Source organism: Phyllostomus discolor, chromosome 3 (assembly GCF_004126475.2).
Source record: "Phyllostomus discolor isolate MPI-MPIP mPhyDis1 chromosome 3, mPhyDis1.pri.v3, whole genome shotgun sequence".
NCBI lineage: Eukaryota > Metazoa > Chordata > Mammalia > Chiroptera > Phyllostomidae > Phyllostomus > Phyllostomus discolor.
This window is the reverse complement of record NC_040905.2, coordinates 142,053,244-142,069,355: the sequence shown is the minus strand read 5'-3', so window position 1 is coordinate 142,069,355 and position 16,112 is coordinate 142,053,244. Positions and strand designations below refer to the sequence as shown.

Here is a 16,112-nt window from a genome sequence, read left to right as displayed (position 1 = left end):
CTATAGAGAGAAGGGGCATGCTCATGCTGATATTCAAGTGTATTTTAAAACTACAATTATTAAAGTGGTAGAGTGTATTTTTGTCACTATCAAAGGAAATGGATAGACCAAAAACAGAATTAGAAATAGGCAAGAATTTAATTAATGATTAAGGCAGCATTTCAAATTATTTAAACAAGTATGGAGTATTCAGTAATGCACATAAATTACTAAAAACCATTTGTTTTTTAAAAAATTGATCCTTCCCTCACATAGAATTTGAGATAATTAAGAAGCTTTATATTTAAAAAGTAAACTATAAATGTTCTAGAAGAAAATACAGGCAAGTATTTCATATAAACTTGGTGTGGCCTAGGCTTTTATAAAATAATGGAAACACCAAATACTGAAAGACAGGGTATTTTTATATTTTAATTTACAAAATTGGAAATACTGTAAAAACATTAAAAGAAAAATAACAAACTGGGAAAAAACTTATTTGTAATATATATGTCATACCTAGAGTTCAGAATCCATATGGGCTTTTTCTATATTAAGGTATAAACCGACTTAAATTTCATGAGATTTCTTGTGGGGGCAGTGTATTTGTATGTGTGTGTGTGTGACAGGCAGAGGGGTGGTTACTATTATAAAACTATTCTAAAATTTATCTAAAACAATAAAAAAGCAAAAATAAGAATGTACTATGGGATGCTCCCTCCCTTGGAGTTCTCCTGGCCTCCGCAGATGAGAATAAGTTGTCCTGGACACAATCTCTTCTTCTGGCGGGAAAGGGGTGGCAATTCCCTCTAGTGGAGGATGCTTTGTGCACTTCTCGAAAATGGCTTTTATTGGGATCAGTATGTGCAGGGATATATAGCATACATGCATAGCTCATCAATCAATGTCCAAAGGCTATGGTTATAAAAGACTGATATTATCTATAAATGACAATTGAAAAAAACACAGAGATCTGCTTCAGGTCAGGGTCTATTAGACATGCTGGTGCCAGATGGTTGTTAAGGTGTATTTCCTAAGATAAGGAGTTCACTCCTTAATCCTTAGAACTTAAACTGTCTGGTTTACACCAACAGGGCTATAGCAAAGCAAAGCAAGCTTCAAAGGATACAATGTATTCTTTAGGCATGATTTCCCACAGGAACCCTCAGTGTTGGTGGGTTGTGCCTGCCACCAGCATTCCCTGCTTTCCTGTGGAGACTTAAAGGCAAGGCCTTACTCGTGTGGGGCTACAGTCTCTGAAACCACACAAAGTCGTACCCAACAATGTACAGTAGTATGAACTATATTATAAATCATAAGTAAAATGATGTTCTGGTTGCAACAGTAGTCTAGAAACAAACTCTGATAAATAGTAACAGCTTGCATGTAAGATAGAGTGTCATAAATCAGTAAGAGAAAAGTACGGTATTAGAACAAAATGCATAAACTTTACAAACTGATAATTCTAAGCAGAATAATATCCTATAAAGGTAATTATTACATTTTCATTATAATTATAACTGAAATTTGAATATAACCTAAACAGCCTTACAACAGATAAATCATAAATTATATGTCTATCTTTATCCTAGACTATTAGGTAGCCATTAAAAATTCTTTTAAAGGATATTTGAGGAAATAATATATATAATACAGTATTAAGTGAAAAAAGCAGTGTGAGAAAAAAACAGTGTGGTAACAACATAGAAAGAAATGAATAAATCAAAATATTCATAGGAATATTCTCTGTTGCTTGCAGCAAATGGTTTTAACTACCACATAAGGTGCATATCGAGCATTCAGACCCAGACAATAGAGATAATGTTGGGTGCTGTGCTTAATTCGTAACAAGAGCAGCATTTTGGAGATGAAATAATTTTGTTAAAGTCAGTTTTCTTAAATTTTTGAGATTTTTCTAGAGTTTCAGGTAATAATATCATCATCAACTTATACTGAAATGATTTTTCTAAATTTACAGATAGTACTGAAATGGGGTATCTTTTTCTATTATTCTAGTAAGAATTTATGCTTGTTAATTAAGTATTTATAAAAAGAAATGGACATTGGTCGCCTACTATTTGCCAGGTGCTTTATACCTATTTAATGTGTGCTGTTTTTAAAATAGTAATGCTCATTATAAAACATACAAAGAAATGTCAGAGTTCCCTCCTTCTACCCCAGGTATAATCATTGCCAACAGGGTGACATGTATCCTTTCAGAGTTTTTTTCCATTCTTTTCAAACACTGACACGTGTGAATATATAATTGTATGACTTTAGCATTTTCCAAAGTAAAGATAATAGTATGTAGATTCTTGTCCTTTACTTTCAATAATGTATCATAAGTTTATCAGTAATATAAATATATTTTCATGTGAATACATATATATTTTTAATATGTGCATTTTTAACTTATACTTTCTTCTCTGTACTTCCATCTAAATCATTTTTTTAAGAAGTAGCATAGTTATTTGAGTAGCTGTCATGATTATGATTGTATAGGGCTGAAGAAATTATTTAGAAGGTTTACCCAATGAGAGATTTAGCATTCTCTCACAAGGATCATTCAGAATAACCCTGAACTCATTTCACTTGAATTTGGAGTTGACATTGTTTCTGTGCCCAACATATTTTCTCTACAGTGTGTCACTGTTGTTGGCTCCCCCATACTCAAAATAATTGCCAAGTAATTCTCAGAATCACTTAAGAACTATGTTAGCTGATAGGATTAGAGGCTACCAGCTAACAATTAAAAACCATCAAAATGAATGACAATGGTTGTATACAACCCCTGTATAAAATTTCTACTACATATTTAATTTAATGTACTACTTTACTCTTTGAAGTCAGGGAAAAAAAGAAAAGGGGAAAAGGAAGATAAGAGAAAGATCATTTGGAATATTTTCAGGTTATCTTTTATACCTTCCCATGCCTATATATACTATTGTATGTGAACTGACAAGAAGGTGAGTCTTGTCCTTTCCTCAGGGTGTATAATATTATATTGGATTTTGTAGACCTGAAGTAATAATATGAATGCTTGCTGAATAATGTAAGCCCTTTAATATTTACATGGCTATCTTCAGATAGAATTATACGTAATTCTTTTTCAAAATGAATTTTTTTCCTGATTTTTAAAGGTTATATTTATACTTAGCATAAATAATGCTAAGAACACCAAATTACATAAGTAGCAAAATAAGAATGAACTATAATATCATGTAGAGATAACCATTGTTAATATTTTTATATAATCCTTCAGACTTTTTGTTTTTACAAAATGAAGTTATACTGTGTTATAAACTATTTTGTTGTATAATACAACTTTTTAAATCATTCTTTATGATTATATGAGGAAAAATATGTGGACATTTAACTCCTTTCCAGTTTTGGAGTATTATAAATAATGTCTACACATAGAACTTGAAATTTTAAAGAATTTTATTTAATAATGTTTCATATTTCAAACATAAAATAAAGGGATATTTTACAAATTATATTGAATTAAATTTTCAAAATATTCTCTTTGTATTCTTAACAATAGTAGAGGTACAGTGTTTTTCTAGTTTATTAAAACAAATCTTGTTTCTTATTTAGATGCCACCTGGAACAGCAAGACCAGGCTCTCGTGGTGGCCCCATAGGGACTGGTGGAGTTCTATCTTCTCAGATTAAAGTTGCAGATCGTCCTGTAACACAACAAGGTTTGAGTGGAATGAAAACTGGAATTAAAGGTATCTGTTTTAAGAAGATGACTATATTTTGTATATGAAGTATTACAGTACCATGTTACTAAATCAGAATTACAGTGTGAAAGAGGCTGTTTTACTCAATTCTTGTTCCTTGATTCACAAAATTGTTTTGAGGGTTAAATAAGAGAATAAATGTGAAATACATTGTGAACTAGAGAGGTATATACATATATTTTTATCTTCATTTTTCTGAACATAGAGATTTGCTACAACTTCAAGAAATTTGAAATAATTTGAAGAAAAGCTAGAGAATGAAAATGAAATTTCTAGTACCATATGGAACTATTCTGAAATATTTTTTGATTATTTCTATATCAAAATTACAATATTAAGATTTTGTATATTTATGAGAAGTCAAAAAGTGTTACTTTTTCTAATAATACTGTGTTATAATACTTACGTAAGGAAATAAGGCTAATACAGATTTATACCACATCGCTCACTAATGCTTCTCTCTATGTATTTAGAAAGGATTAACAATATACTATATGTTATGTTTCAAAAAATTGGTCTATATATATATATAAATCAAAGCATGGTGAATTGTTTTATGAGTGCTTTATTTTCTGTATTTGTGACAGATTACTATCAGGAATGAAGATATTTTACTGGTACAAAATTAATTATAAGATATTATGCTACCTTTTTAATATAGAATGTCATGCCTTTCAGGATACTTAAATTTTCTTACTTGTATTATAATGCACTTAGCTCACTAAATATTAAAAACCAATAGATTTAGAAAAGCTTGGTTAATAATTATCAATACTGTGAAAAAAATGAGTCAAAATTATATAGTTGTTTAGTCTTTAAAATGCTATTCATGGAAACGTTCGTTTAATATTATTAAACATTAAGGGTAGAAACATACTGAAATTCTATAAAGAATTTACTAAATATTTATACTGTATTAATTTCTCTTTTAAAACAAAATATCCTTTGGTCAGTTTCTACCAATGTACTTCAAAGCCCTACATAAAAGAGTTTTGATTGTTATCACTATGTACCACTATCTGTTGTGTCTTTTGTTCTTACCTATTCTAGTACCCCATTTCCCATTTTAATAAAACATTCTCTCCCTTTTCTCCACTTAGACCTCCCTAGCCTTACCTCTCATGCCTTGCAGGGCACTTACCTCTTTCAAGATTTGGGACATTTAACCTAGGAGTACTTTCTTAGTCCTAATGAAATACAACATCATATTTATAAAAATGTCTCTGAGACAGATTATGAAAAATCATAATCTCTTGCTTGCACTGAGAAATTCATAGTCTAAATCTGCATTTTCCATTATGATAGCCAATAGCTATTTAAGTTTAAACTAAGTAAAATTAGGTAAAATAAAACTTTAGTTTCCCAATAGCACCAAGCACATTTCAAGTGCTCTGTAATCCCATGTAGTTCATTTATTGGACAGTGCTGGTATAGAATATTTTCACTGTTGCAGAAAGTTCTCTTGGATGGCCCTATTCTAGACTCCCTTACCCGGTTTCCGTTTAGTCAGCCTGACCTGAAGAGTCTGTCTTAATAGCCACACCTCTAGTCCCATCTTTGAGGTTTTAATTCAAGCTTCTATTATATTATGATGCTAAAATATTAGTTCTCTTTTCCATTTCAGTGATTCTTCTTGATTATCAGATTTATTGGGGCATTCATGAGAACTGTCAAAATTGTACAGTGTAATTCTGTGCTTTTGATTTGCTATTTTGGTGGCATTTCTAAACTGAACACTAATGCTTAAAAAAATTTTTTTAGGTCCCCAGAGGCAAATTTTAGACAAATCTTATTATCTTGGGCTTCTTCGGTATGTTAAATAAACATGTTTTTTTTCTATGCATGATTATGAAATTTTAATTATGGTACTTATTGAGATAATTAGATATGTGTTGATTTCTAAGATGTATTTTATATTCTGACATAATTTGTGGTTAATTTGACTGTACTACAATATTGACATAAAATGAGATTAGGCTGAGATTTTAAATATTATAATTTTGCATATATGTTAGCTATATATTTCAAGTTAACTTTCTAAAAGTTTAATGGTAAATATAACCTTTTATGCTTTTTTCACTGATTGTTCTGAAATATATTATTTATACTATTGAAATATCACCAGTTAGACATCTAGTAAGAAAGGGAGTATGTATATATTTATTTATCAATTAATTAACATTAATTAATGCAGAATTTTACTTAAGTTTATATTTGGTCAGTTGCTACAAATACGGCCTAATTTTAATTAGTTCATAAGCTATGTTATATATCTCTGTGCAGTTATAAATGAAGAACTGTCTTCTTTTTTTCTCCCTACCTTTTTCTCTGCTGATATCCTACTGTTTTATCTTCATTTTCCCATTTTACATTATTTTCTTCTTAGCTCCTCATCTCTACCTTCTTTCTCTTATTCCACTTCATTTAACCCTTTCTTCTATTGTAACTTAAAAGTTCATTTTTCTTTTAGCCCTTCTTGATTCTTTTGTCTCAGTTACCTGATTTTTTTTTGACTCTCAAACCTGTAGAAGTAAATAAAGAGAAGTGTAGGTTTTCCCCATCTATCCTTATCATCAATAAAAAAGATAGTAAGACAATTGTTGTATAGCATCTCTTGATATCCAGCCACTTTTTAATCAAAAGAAGGAAACGAAATGGAGCCATTCATCATCATTACATTGCCTCTCTTCTTCAGGATTTCTGATTCTGCATCAAAGAGTAGTTCTAGCTATTTGTGTAATTGTTCAACTCTATAGCACTGCTCAAATGGTGGTGATTTTGCTCCTCAGAGAACATTTGGCAATTTTTAGACATTTTTAGTTATCATGAGTGGAATTCAGAAGTCAATGCTATTAGCCTCCAGTCTAGGCATGCTGTTAAACATTCTATAGTGCACAGGATAGTCCCCCGCTAAACCCCATGCAGGTATTACTGAGTGACTTAAAATGTCAGTAATATCACTCTTGAGACACCATATCCTAGAGTGTAGCAGGAGCTGTGAGCATGACAATTAGACAAATACATCAATCCCTAGATTGTACCAGTTTGACCAGGTTTCCATTCTGGTCTTCTGTCATTTTTCTTAATAATTAGAGAACCTATGTCAGCTTCTTATCAGTTGGGATATACTTCATTCTTAATCAAATAAGCCACTTAAATTATTTTTAAGTCAGATTTCACAAAACCATTCATATTATTGTTTTGTCTGACTAGAACATCTTTTCTTGATTGGAAGTATAGCTGACTTATTTGTTTTCATTTAGAAGTAAAATAAATGAACTTACAACAGAAATTAATAAACTTCAGAAAGAAATAGAAATGTACAACCAAGAGAATTCAGTATATTTGTCGTATGAAAAGCGGTGAGTAATTTTGCAGGTAAAATACGTAATATCTTTTTTATTAGTAACATTTAATGTTATATGTTTCAGGAGTTTAATGCTGAATTTGTAGTTATCGATAATGTTCATAGTGTTGATTTTCTTATTTATCAATTTATGAGTATATTTGTTTTATGCTTGCAGAGCTGAGACTTTAGCTGTTGAAATCAAAGACTTTCAAGGACAACTAGCAGACTACAACATGGTATTTGATTTTTCTTTTTTTTTTTTAATTTTTATTTTAATCATTGTTCATGTACAGTTTTCTCCTTTTTACTCCCAATCCAGTCCCCCCTCCCACCCTCCCCACTTCCCTCCCATTACCACCCTCCCCTTAGCTTATGACCATGTGTCCTTTAAGTTTGTTCCTGTGAACCCTTCCCACTGTCCCCTTAAATTCCCTCTTCTCTCCCCTCCGGTCACTGTCAGCCTGTCCTCTATTTCAGTGATTTTGGTTATATTTTGCTTGTTTCTTTGTTTTGTTATTTAGGTTCTTGTTAAAGGTGAGATCATATGGTATTTGTCTTTCACTGACTGGCTTGTGGTATTTGATTTTTCATAGAGAATTTTCTTTACATATTTTCATTCCTTTTTACTACTTTACAAAATGTATTATTTTAAATACCAGATAATATGATTTACATGCATATTGTGAAAGATTGAAATTTATAGAGATTTATGAGATTAAACTGTCCCATTGCTTTCTTTCTTGTTTCCCTGCCCAGAAATAATTTGGCTTAACAGATTGATAAGTATTCATCCAGTCTTTTTAAAAAAAGTATGGTTATTTACAACTACCGATTCGCATACGCATTATTTCACTCTCACAATCTGTGTTAAAGTGATAATTTTAAAAGTAGCTCAAATATATTGGGTACTAAAATGTTAGCTAAGAATATTTTATCTTTCTGTGGAGTATTGTCATCATGAAATATTAAAAATTTAATTATTCAGGATGCGGTACCTCCATTCTCATGTTTCATTTAAAATACAGTGTTTGCCTCTGTCAAAAAAAGTGTGTAACATATACATACTTCCACCAAGAATGCTTCTTCATGGGGAATTGGAAAGAAATAATCTTTTTGGCAGTATTGATAACTCCCCCAGTCGGTGGGGTGATCTTGGCCCCATGAAAATTTCTAGTGTCAGAATTTTCTTTCTTCCAACTTTGTAGATGATTTTGGCAGCAGTGGTATCTGGGCTTCATGAAAGAGAAAAATGTTTATCTCACTTCTGCTATTAAGAAACAGTTTTATATAAAATAAACTTTTTTTCAATGGTTAGATAAATTATGATATACTTACTGGATATTATATATTGTACTTACAAACAAAATTTTGCTGAATATTATAATTCCACATTTGTCGGGCCACATAATCCATAAAAAACATTTTATGTGGCTTAATATTCAGTGCAGTTTTTCTTTTTTTTAAGTAAATGATTTTCTGTTCTAAATATGAGAAAATTAGTTTTTTATTAAATGAAAGATATTTTTATTTGTATTAAATACATTAGGCAAATTATTTAGTATAAAGATATTAACATGTAAAATATACTGCATATAGATTTAATGAGTTAACATCTGATACAGAGAAAGCACTTAGCCAGGTTTCTAATATATAGTAAGTATGCAATAATGTTAAGTTTTATTATTTATATCACAAATGAAAATGTGATATATATTAATATATATGTTACATTAATAAAGATTATCAGTCTTTTCAAATGTTATACAAAGTAGTTAGCTTTTAGTATCCCTCTTGTTCAAAATCTGTTTCCACAGTTTGCTAAATTTCTCCCTTCCTTCCTTCCTTCCTTCCTTCCTTCCTTCCTTCCCTCCTTCCCTCCTTCCCTCCCTCCCTCCCTCCCTCTTTCTTTCACTCTTTCACTCTTTCTTTCACTCTTTCTTTCTTTCTTTCTCTCTCTCTCTTTCTTTCTTTCTCCTTCCTTCCTTCCTTCCTCCCTCCCTCCCTCCCTCCCTCCCTTCCTTCCTTCCTTCCTTCTTTCTTTTCATTTTTAGACATAGGGAAAGGGAGGGAGAAATAAAGGGAGAGAAACATCAATGTGTGATTGTTTCTCGTGCACCCCCTACCTACTGGGGACCTGGCCCACAACCCAGGCATGTGCCTTGACTGGGAATCGAACCGGTGACCCTTTGGTTTTCAGGCCGGCACTCAATCCACTGAGCCACAATAGCCATGGCTTTGCTAATTTCTTTATCTGCAAAATGTGGAAAATAATATCTATTTCATACAGTAATTGTGAAAATTAAATGAATTAATACATATAACAGGCTTGGAACAGTGTTTGGCACAAAATATGTTAGCTATTGCTATCGTTGGCCAACTTTTTTTTAAAAAAGTTAATTTATTCATTGATTTCAGGGAGAAAGAGAAACATTGATTTGTTGTTCCATTTATTTATGCATTCATTGGTTGATTGTTTTATGTACTGTGACCAGGGATTAAATTCACAACCTTCATCTGCTAGGACTATGCTCTAGCTAACTGAGCACCCAGCCAGGGCATCATACCCAACGTTTTGAAGTAGGCTTACCAGGCTTAACAATGTTCTGTTTGTGCTTTAATCTGTTGATTTTATTTACCTTTCAGATGACCATGGAAATCATTTTACATTTTTACTGGTGTAAATTTGTAAATCTGTTAACATCTGTCTTCTCTGTGGGTGGGGGAGTGGGGAGGGAGAGAAAGGGAGAGAATGATCTTCCCCAAACTTTTGTCTTCTCTTGGACCCTTCTTTATAAGCTCAGACATCTCCTCAGAGCAGGCAAACCTTTTCGAGGTATAATCTGCAGTAACAGTAGTACTTCATTACTGCTTACTTTTCTATATTCCCCAAACTGTAGTTTATGCACAGTATATACTTACTTAGGTAGCTCAATATTTCTTTCTTTATTAGAAGATAAAATACTTGTAAATATTAATACTTAAAGATTTCATTAAGATATGGATTTCAATATAATGGATTATAGAAAATTTACAGACTAATAGAATGTGTGATTTTTTTTTTGTATTTTTTTTTTTAGTTGGTAGATAAACTTAATACCAATACCGATATGGAAGAAGTAATGAATGATTACAACATGGTAAGAAAATGTATAAGCAATAGAGCACATAGATAATATCCTCCAAAACAAAGCATTTATAACTAGAAATAGTTTGATAAAACTTTAATGACCTTAGAGATAGATACTACTCTGATCCTAAATACCACTATTATAATTGAAGTCTCTTAATTGTGCTTTTAAAACTTTTTCCTGTTCATTGGCCTTCTCAAGTGGATACTTTATTATCTTTCTAAAGGCTATATTTGCAGTGGTCCTACACTTGGCATTAGTTACGGAGTCTCATCTATATTTCCTTATATATAAATTAGTTTGCTATCTGGTTTAATATATGCACAAATGGAGCTGAATACTCAATAGACATACTACGACACGTGTACAGAGTTTTCTAACAAAGAAAGAAAAGCAAGTAATTACCATATGATGACTACTTTTGATTGGTGAATGAGATGTTAGTGGCTAGTTTATTTTTATTATAAAGATTTGGATAAGAATAACATACAACTTACAATTTACAAAGTTTATAATTCATTTATATAATCAAATACATTCTATGAAGGCATAGAATATATAAAATGACTCTTTTCTAAGTTGGGATTCTAAAAGCATGTTAATTTAGTGAAATTATTCTTGGCTTTTAGAACACAGGAGAATTCCCAGTTTGAAAACTTTTAATACCATATGGAAAAAGTAAAAACTTCTTTATACGTCTTGTCACTTACTTGGGTTTGGTCCATATCCTAGCCTGAATATGCACAGGTAGAGTCAACTAGGAGTGCTCATGTGAAATCCTGAATTACTTCAGAATAAAGTTTATGTTGGGTCTAAATTTAACACATTGTTAATCAACTATTGAACGACCAATAAATTTTTGAAATTGTTGTTACATAAATTAAGTTTACCTTGGATTACTTGACAGAATGAATATTGTTAATTTGGATTACCATGCCTGTGAAAATGACTTTATCTGGTATGGTGATTTGTTAATTGAGACAAACACTTTTTAAAAACTTTGCATGTAGTATTAGGATTATTATAATAATCTCTCATAGTTCATAACCAGAATAATTTTTAAAGAAAGAGTTTGGTTTCATGGCAATGTTTTATCCCTCACATCTGTGTTAACTCTTTATTTAGCTGAAAGCTCAAAATGATCGAGAAACACAAAGTATGGATATCATATTCACTGAAAGACAAGCGTAAGTACAATCCAGACAGAAATAAAACAGATTTATAAGTGAGCTATGTGAGGTAGTTTAAACTTCTGAGCCATTTATTTCCTTACACATTTTCTTGTTTTTCCCTGTTGCATTATTTTATTTAAAAAAGTTGAAATATTTGCAATACAAATTTATTATTAATAACCTTTATTTACTATTAAGTACTCAAATTCTGTTAAAATAAAAGTACTACATATTTTTTAAAGATTTTTTTTCATTTTAGTTTTAGAGAGAGGGGAAGGGAGGGAGATAGGGAGAGAAACATCAATGTGTGGTTGCCTCCTGCACATACTCTACTGGGGACCTGGCCTACAACCCAGGCATGTGTCCTGACTAGGAATGGAACTGGCAACCCTTTCATTCACAGGCTGGCACTCAATCCACTGAGCCACACCAGCCAGGGCTAAAAGTACTATATTGGTTAAAAAAATAAAATTTCTACTTCTGGGAGTTTAAAATTCTAAGATAAAGACATCTTCATATCTCACATTTGTAATTTTAACCTGGGCTTTTTAACTCACATATATTATGAGATTTAAGCCCCAATCTAACAAAAGGTAAATTATTTATAGTATTTCATTATTTTATATACTATCTAATTATTAATTAATCATTGTTATACCAGTTATCCACATCATAGGTATAGATTATATCGGCATGTTTATATATGACCTGGTTAAAAATCAAATACCAAGGTAACAGTGGCAGTGACAGTAATGTCTTAAAAATAATAAGTAGATGTCCATTAGGACTACTGTAACAAAATATTATAGACTGTGTGTGTGTGTGTGTGTGTGTGTTGAAAAATTCTTTTTTTAAATTACAGTTGTCTGCCCTGGCTACTATACCTCAGTGGAATGAGCGTGGGCTACGAACCAAAGGGTGGCCAGTTCAATTCCCAGTCAGGGCACATGCCTGGCTTGTGGGCCAGGTCCCCATTGGGGGGCGCTCAAGAGGCAACCACACGTTGATATTTCCCTCTTTCTCCTTCCCATCCTCCTCTCTAAAAATAAATAAATAACATTGTTTAAAAAATAAATAAAATTAGTTGTCTCATATTTTTTCCCATTGCTCTCTTCTGCCCTGCCCACCCCCTTGCTCCCACATCCTGTTGTCCGTGCCCTCTGTACATGGGTCCTCTATACATGCCCTTGACTTACCCCTCTCCCTATTTTCTCCTGTTATTCTCCTCTTTTCTCCCCTCTCCCCTCTGGTCACTTTTCACTGTCCACTGTCAGTTTGTTCTTTATTTTCATGTCTCTAATTCAATTTTGATTGTCTGTTTTGTTGATTAGATTCCACTTATAGGTGAGTCATATGGTATTTATCCTTCACCGTCTGACTTATTTTCTTTTTTTTCCAAATATTCTTAGATGGTAAGGGAGGGAAACATCAATGTGTGATTACCTCTAGTATGCTCTCTGCTGGGGACCTGACCCACAACCCAGGCGTGTTCTCTAACTGGGAATTGAACCAGTGACCCTTTGGTCCACAGTCCAGCACTCAATCCACTGAGCCAGACCAGTCAGGGCACTGTGTGGCTTATATCACTTAGCATTATACTCTCCAGTTCCATCCATGCTGTCATGAAGGATAGGGGTTCTTTCTTTTTGCTGCGTAGTATTCCATTTTGTAAAAGTACTACAATTTTTTGATCCATTCATTTACTGATGGGTGCTTAGGCTTTTTCCAGCACTTGCCTGTTGTAAATAACACTGCTGTGAACATAGGGGTGCATAGGTTCTTTTCAGTTGGTGTTTCGGGATTCTTAGGTGGAATCACTGGATCAAAATGCAGTTCCACTTTTACTTTTTTGATGAAATTTCATACTGTTTTCCACAGTGGCTGCACCAGTCTACATTCCCACCAACAGTACACTAGGGTTCCCTTTTTCCACAACCTCACCAGCACTCGTTTGTTCATTTGTTAATAATGGCCATTCTGACCAGAGAGAAGTTATATCTCATTGTAATTTTAATTTGTATCTCTCTGATGGCTAGTGATGTTGAGCATTTTTTCATGTGCCTCTGGGCCCTCTGTATGTCCTCTTTGGAGAAGTGTCTGTTAGGTCCTTTGCCAACTTTTTAATTGGATTCTTTGTCTTCCTGGTGTGGAGTCATGTGAGTTCTTTGTGTATTTTGGTGTTCAAACTCTTGTCTGAGGTATCCTCAGCAATTATGTTTTCCCATATGGTTGGTTTCCTTTCCATTTTGTTCATGTTTTCTTTAGCTGTGCAGAACTTTTTAATTTGATGTAATCCCATTTCTTTATTCTTTCCTTTATATCCTTTGCCCTGGGAGAGGAATGGGTGAAATATTGGTGCATGAAATATCTGAAATTTTCCTGCCTATCTTCTCCTCTAGGACTTTTATGGTGTTGTGACTTAAATTTAAGTCTTTTAGCCATCTTGAGTTTATTTTCGTGCATGGTGTAAGTTGGTGGTCTAGTGTAATTTTTTTGTTGTTGTTACATGTACTTGTCTAGACCTCCTGAACACCATTTATTGAACAGGCTATTTTTACTCCATTTTATGCTCCTGCCCCCTTTGTCAAATATTAATTGACCATAGAGACATGGGTTTTTTTTTCTGGTCTCTCTGTTCGGTTCCATTTGTCTATGGATCTGTTCTTATACCAATACCAGACTGTTTGGATTAGAGCGACTTTTTAGTATAGATTGATAACAGGTATTGTGATCCCTCCTACTTTCTTCTCAAAATTTCTGAGGTTATTTGGGGGGCATTTATCGGGTGGAGCCATATAAATTTTTGAAATATTTGTTCTATATCTGTGAAATATATCATTAGTACTTTTATAGGGATTGTGTTGAATCTATAGATTGCTTTGGGTAGTATGGACATTTGATGATGTTAATTCTTCTAATCCATGAACATGGTATATGCTTCCATTTATTTGTGTGTTTCCTTAACTTCTTTTCTTCAGTGTTATGTAGTTTTCCCTTGATGTATTACATTTATTCATTTGTGTATATTGTACCATCCTTGCATTCCTAGGGTGAATCCTACTTGATCATCATGTATGATTATTGTAATGTAGTGCTGGATCTGGTTTGCCAATATTCTGTTGCCTCATTTCAGCATCTAAGTTCATCAGCAACATTGGCCTGTAGTTTTCTTTCTTTGTTGTGTCTTTATATGGTTTTGGAAATAGAATAATTATGGCCTCATAAAAAGAGTTTGGGAGTCTTCCCTCTTCTTGGATTGTTTGGAATAGTTTGGAAGGATCAGGGTTAGCTCTTCCCTAAATGTTTGGTAAAATTCTCCTGTGAAGCCATCCATCCAGTTCAGGCTTTTGTGTGCCAGGAGTTTATTGATTATTGCTTCCATTTCACTATGTGTTATCAGTCTATTCAGGCTTTCGGCTCCTTCTTGACTCAGTTTTAGAGGATATTTAGAGGATATTCCTTTAGAGGATATTTGTTTCTAGAAATTTGTCCATTTTGCCCAGGTTTTCAAATTTCTTGGCATGTAGTTGTTTGTAGTAATTCCTTATGATCCTTTTTATTTCTGTGGTGTTGGTTGTAATTTCTCCTCTTTCATTTCTGAATTTATTTATTTGGGCCCTCTTTTTTTCTTGATGAGTCTGGTTAGAGGTTTGTTGATTTTTGTTTATCTTTTCAGAAAACCACCTTCTTGGTTTATTGATCCTTTGAATTGTTCTTTTAGTCTCTATGTCATTTAATTCTGCTCTGATCTTGATTATTTCCTTCCATCTACTTGCTCTGGGCTTTGTTTGTTGTTGTTCCTCTGGTTCTTCTAGGTGTACGGTTAGATTGTTTATTTGAAATGTTTCTGTCTTTTTCAGGTACGCCTGTGTCACTATGAACTCAAAACTGCCTTTGCTGAATCCAATAGCTTTTGGACTATTGTGTGTTAATTTTCATTTGTTTCCAGAAACTCTTTTATTTCTTCCTTGATCTCATTGTTTACCCATTCATTATTTAATAACATGTTATTCAGTCTCCATGGATTTGATTGTTTTTTAGTTTTTCCCTTAAGGTTGGTTTCTAGTTTCAAGCCATTGCGATCCAAGAAAATGCTTGATATAATTTCAGTTTTCTTGAATTTGTTGAGGCTTGTTTTGTGTCTTATCATATGGTCGATCTTTGAAGATATTCCATGTGCATTTGAAAAGAATGTGTATTTTGCTTCCTTGGAGTGAAAAGTTATGGATATATCAGTTAAGTCCATTTGCTCTATAATGTTGTTCAGTGCCACAATGTCTTTGTTGATATTTTGTTTGGAAGATCTATCCATTGTTGACAGTGGGGTATAAAATTCCCTACTATAAGTGTGTTGCTGTTGATATCTTTATTGAAGTCCTCCAAGATTTACTTTGTATACTTGGGTGCACTAATGTTGGGTGCATATTTGTTTACAATGTTTATATCTTCTTTTTTTTCTTAAAGATTTTATTTATTTACTTTTAGAGGGGAAGGGAAGGAGAAAGAGAGGGAATGAAACATCAATGTGTGGTTGCCTCTCACACCCTGCTACTGGGGACCTAGCCAGCAACCCAGACGTGTGGCCTGACTGGGAATCGAACTGGTGATGCTTTGTTTTGCAGGCCCATGCTCAGTCCACTGAGCTTCACCAGCCAGGGCTGTTTATGTCTTCTTGATGGATTCTTCCTTTAAGTATCATGAAGTGACCTCTGTCTTTTATTACAACCTTTGTTTTGAAA

At 32.9% G+C, this 16,112-nt stretch overlaps 1 protein-coding gene across 5 annotated transcripts in view; it reads left to right on the top strand.

Moving 5' to 3' along the window:
• Positions 1-16,112, top strand: part of IFT74 (intraflagellar transport 74) — a 108,241-nt gene that overhangs the window by 4,946 nt on the left and 87,183 nt on the right. For 4 of the 5 annotated variants that reach the window (XM_028516837.2, XM_036021530.1, XM_036021531.1 and 1 more), the window contains 6 exons: positions 3,577-3,712; positions 5,486-5,534; positions 6,988-7,086; positions 7,249-7,309; positions 10,151-10,210; positions 11,327-11,388. In XM_028516837.2, the coding sequence (XP_028372638.1) occupies positions 3,577-3,712; positions 5,486-5,534; positions 6,988-7,086; positions 7,249-7,309; positions 10,151-10,210; positions 11,327-11,388 (467 nt within the window). The remainder of the gene's footprint in view (positions 1-3,576; positions 3,713-5,485; positions 5,535-6,987; positions 7,087-7,248; positions 7,310-10,150; positions 10,211-11,326; positions 11,389-16,112) is intronic. The other variant, XM_036021532.1, reaches the window with a different exon arrangement.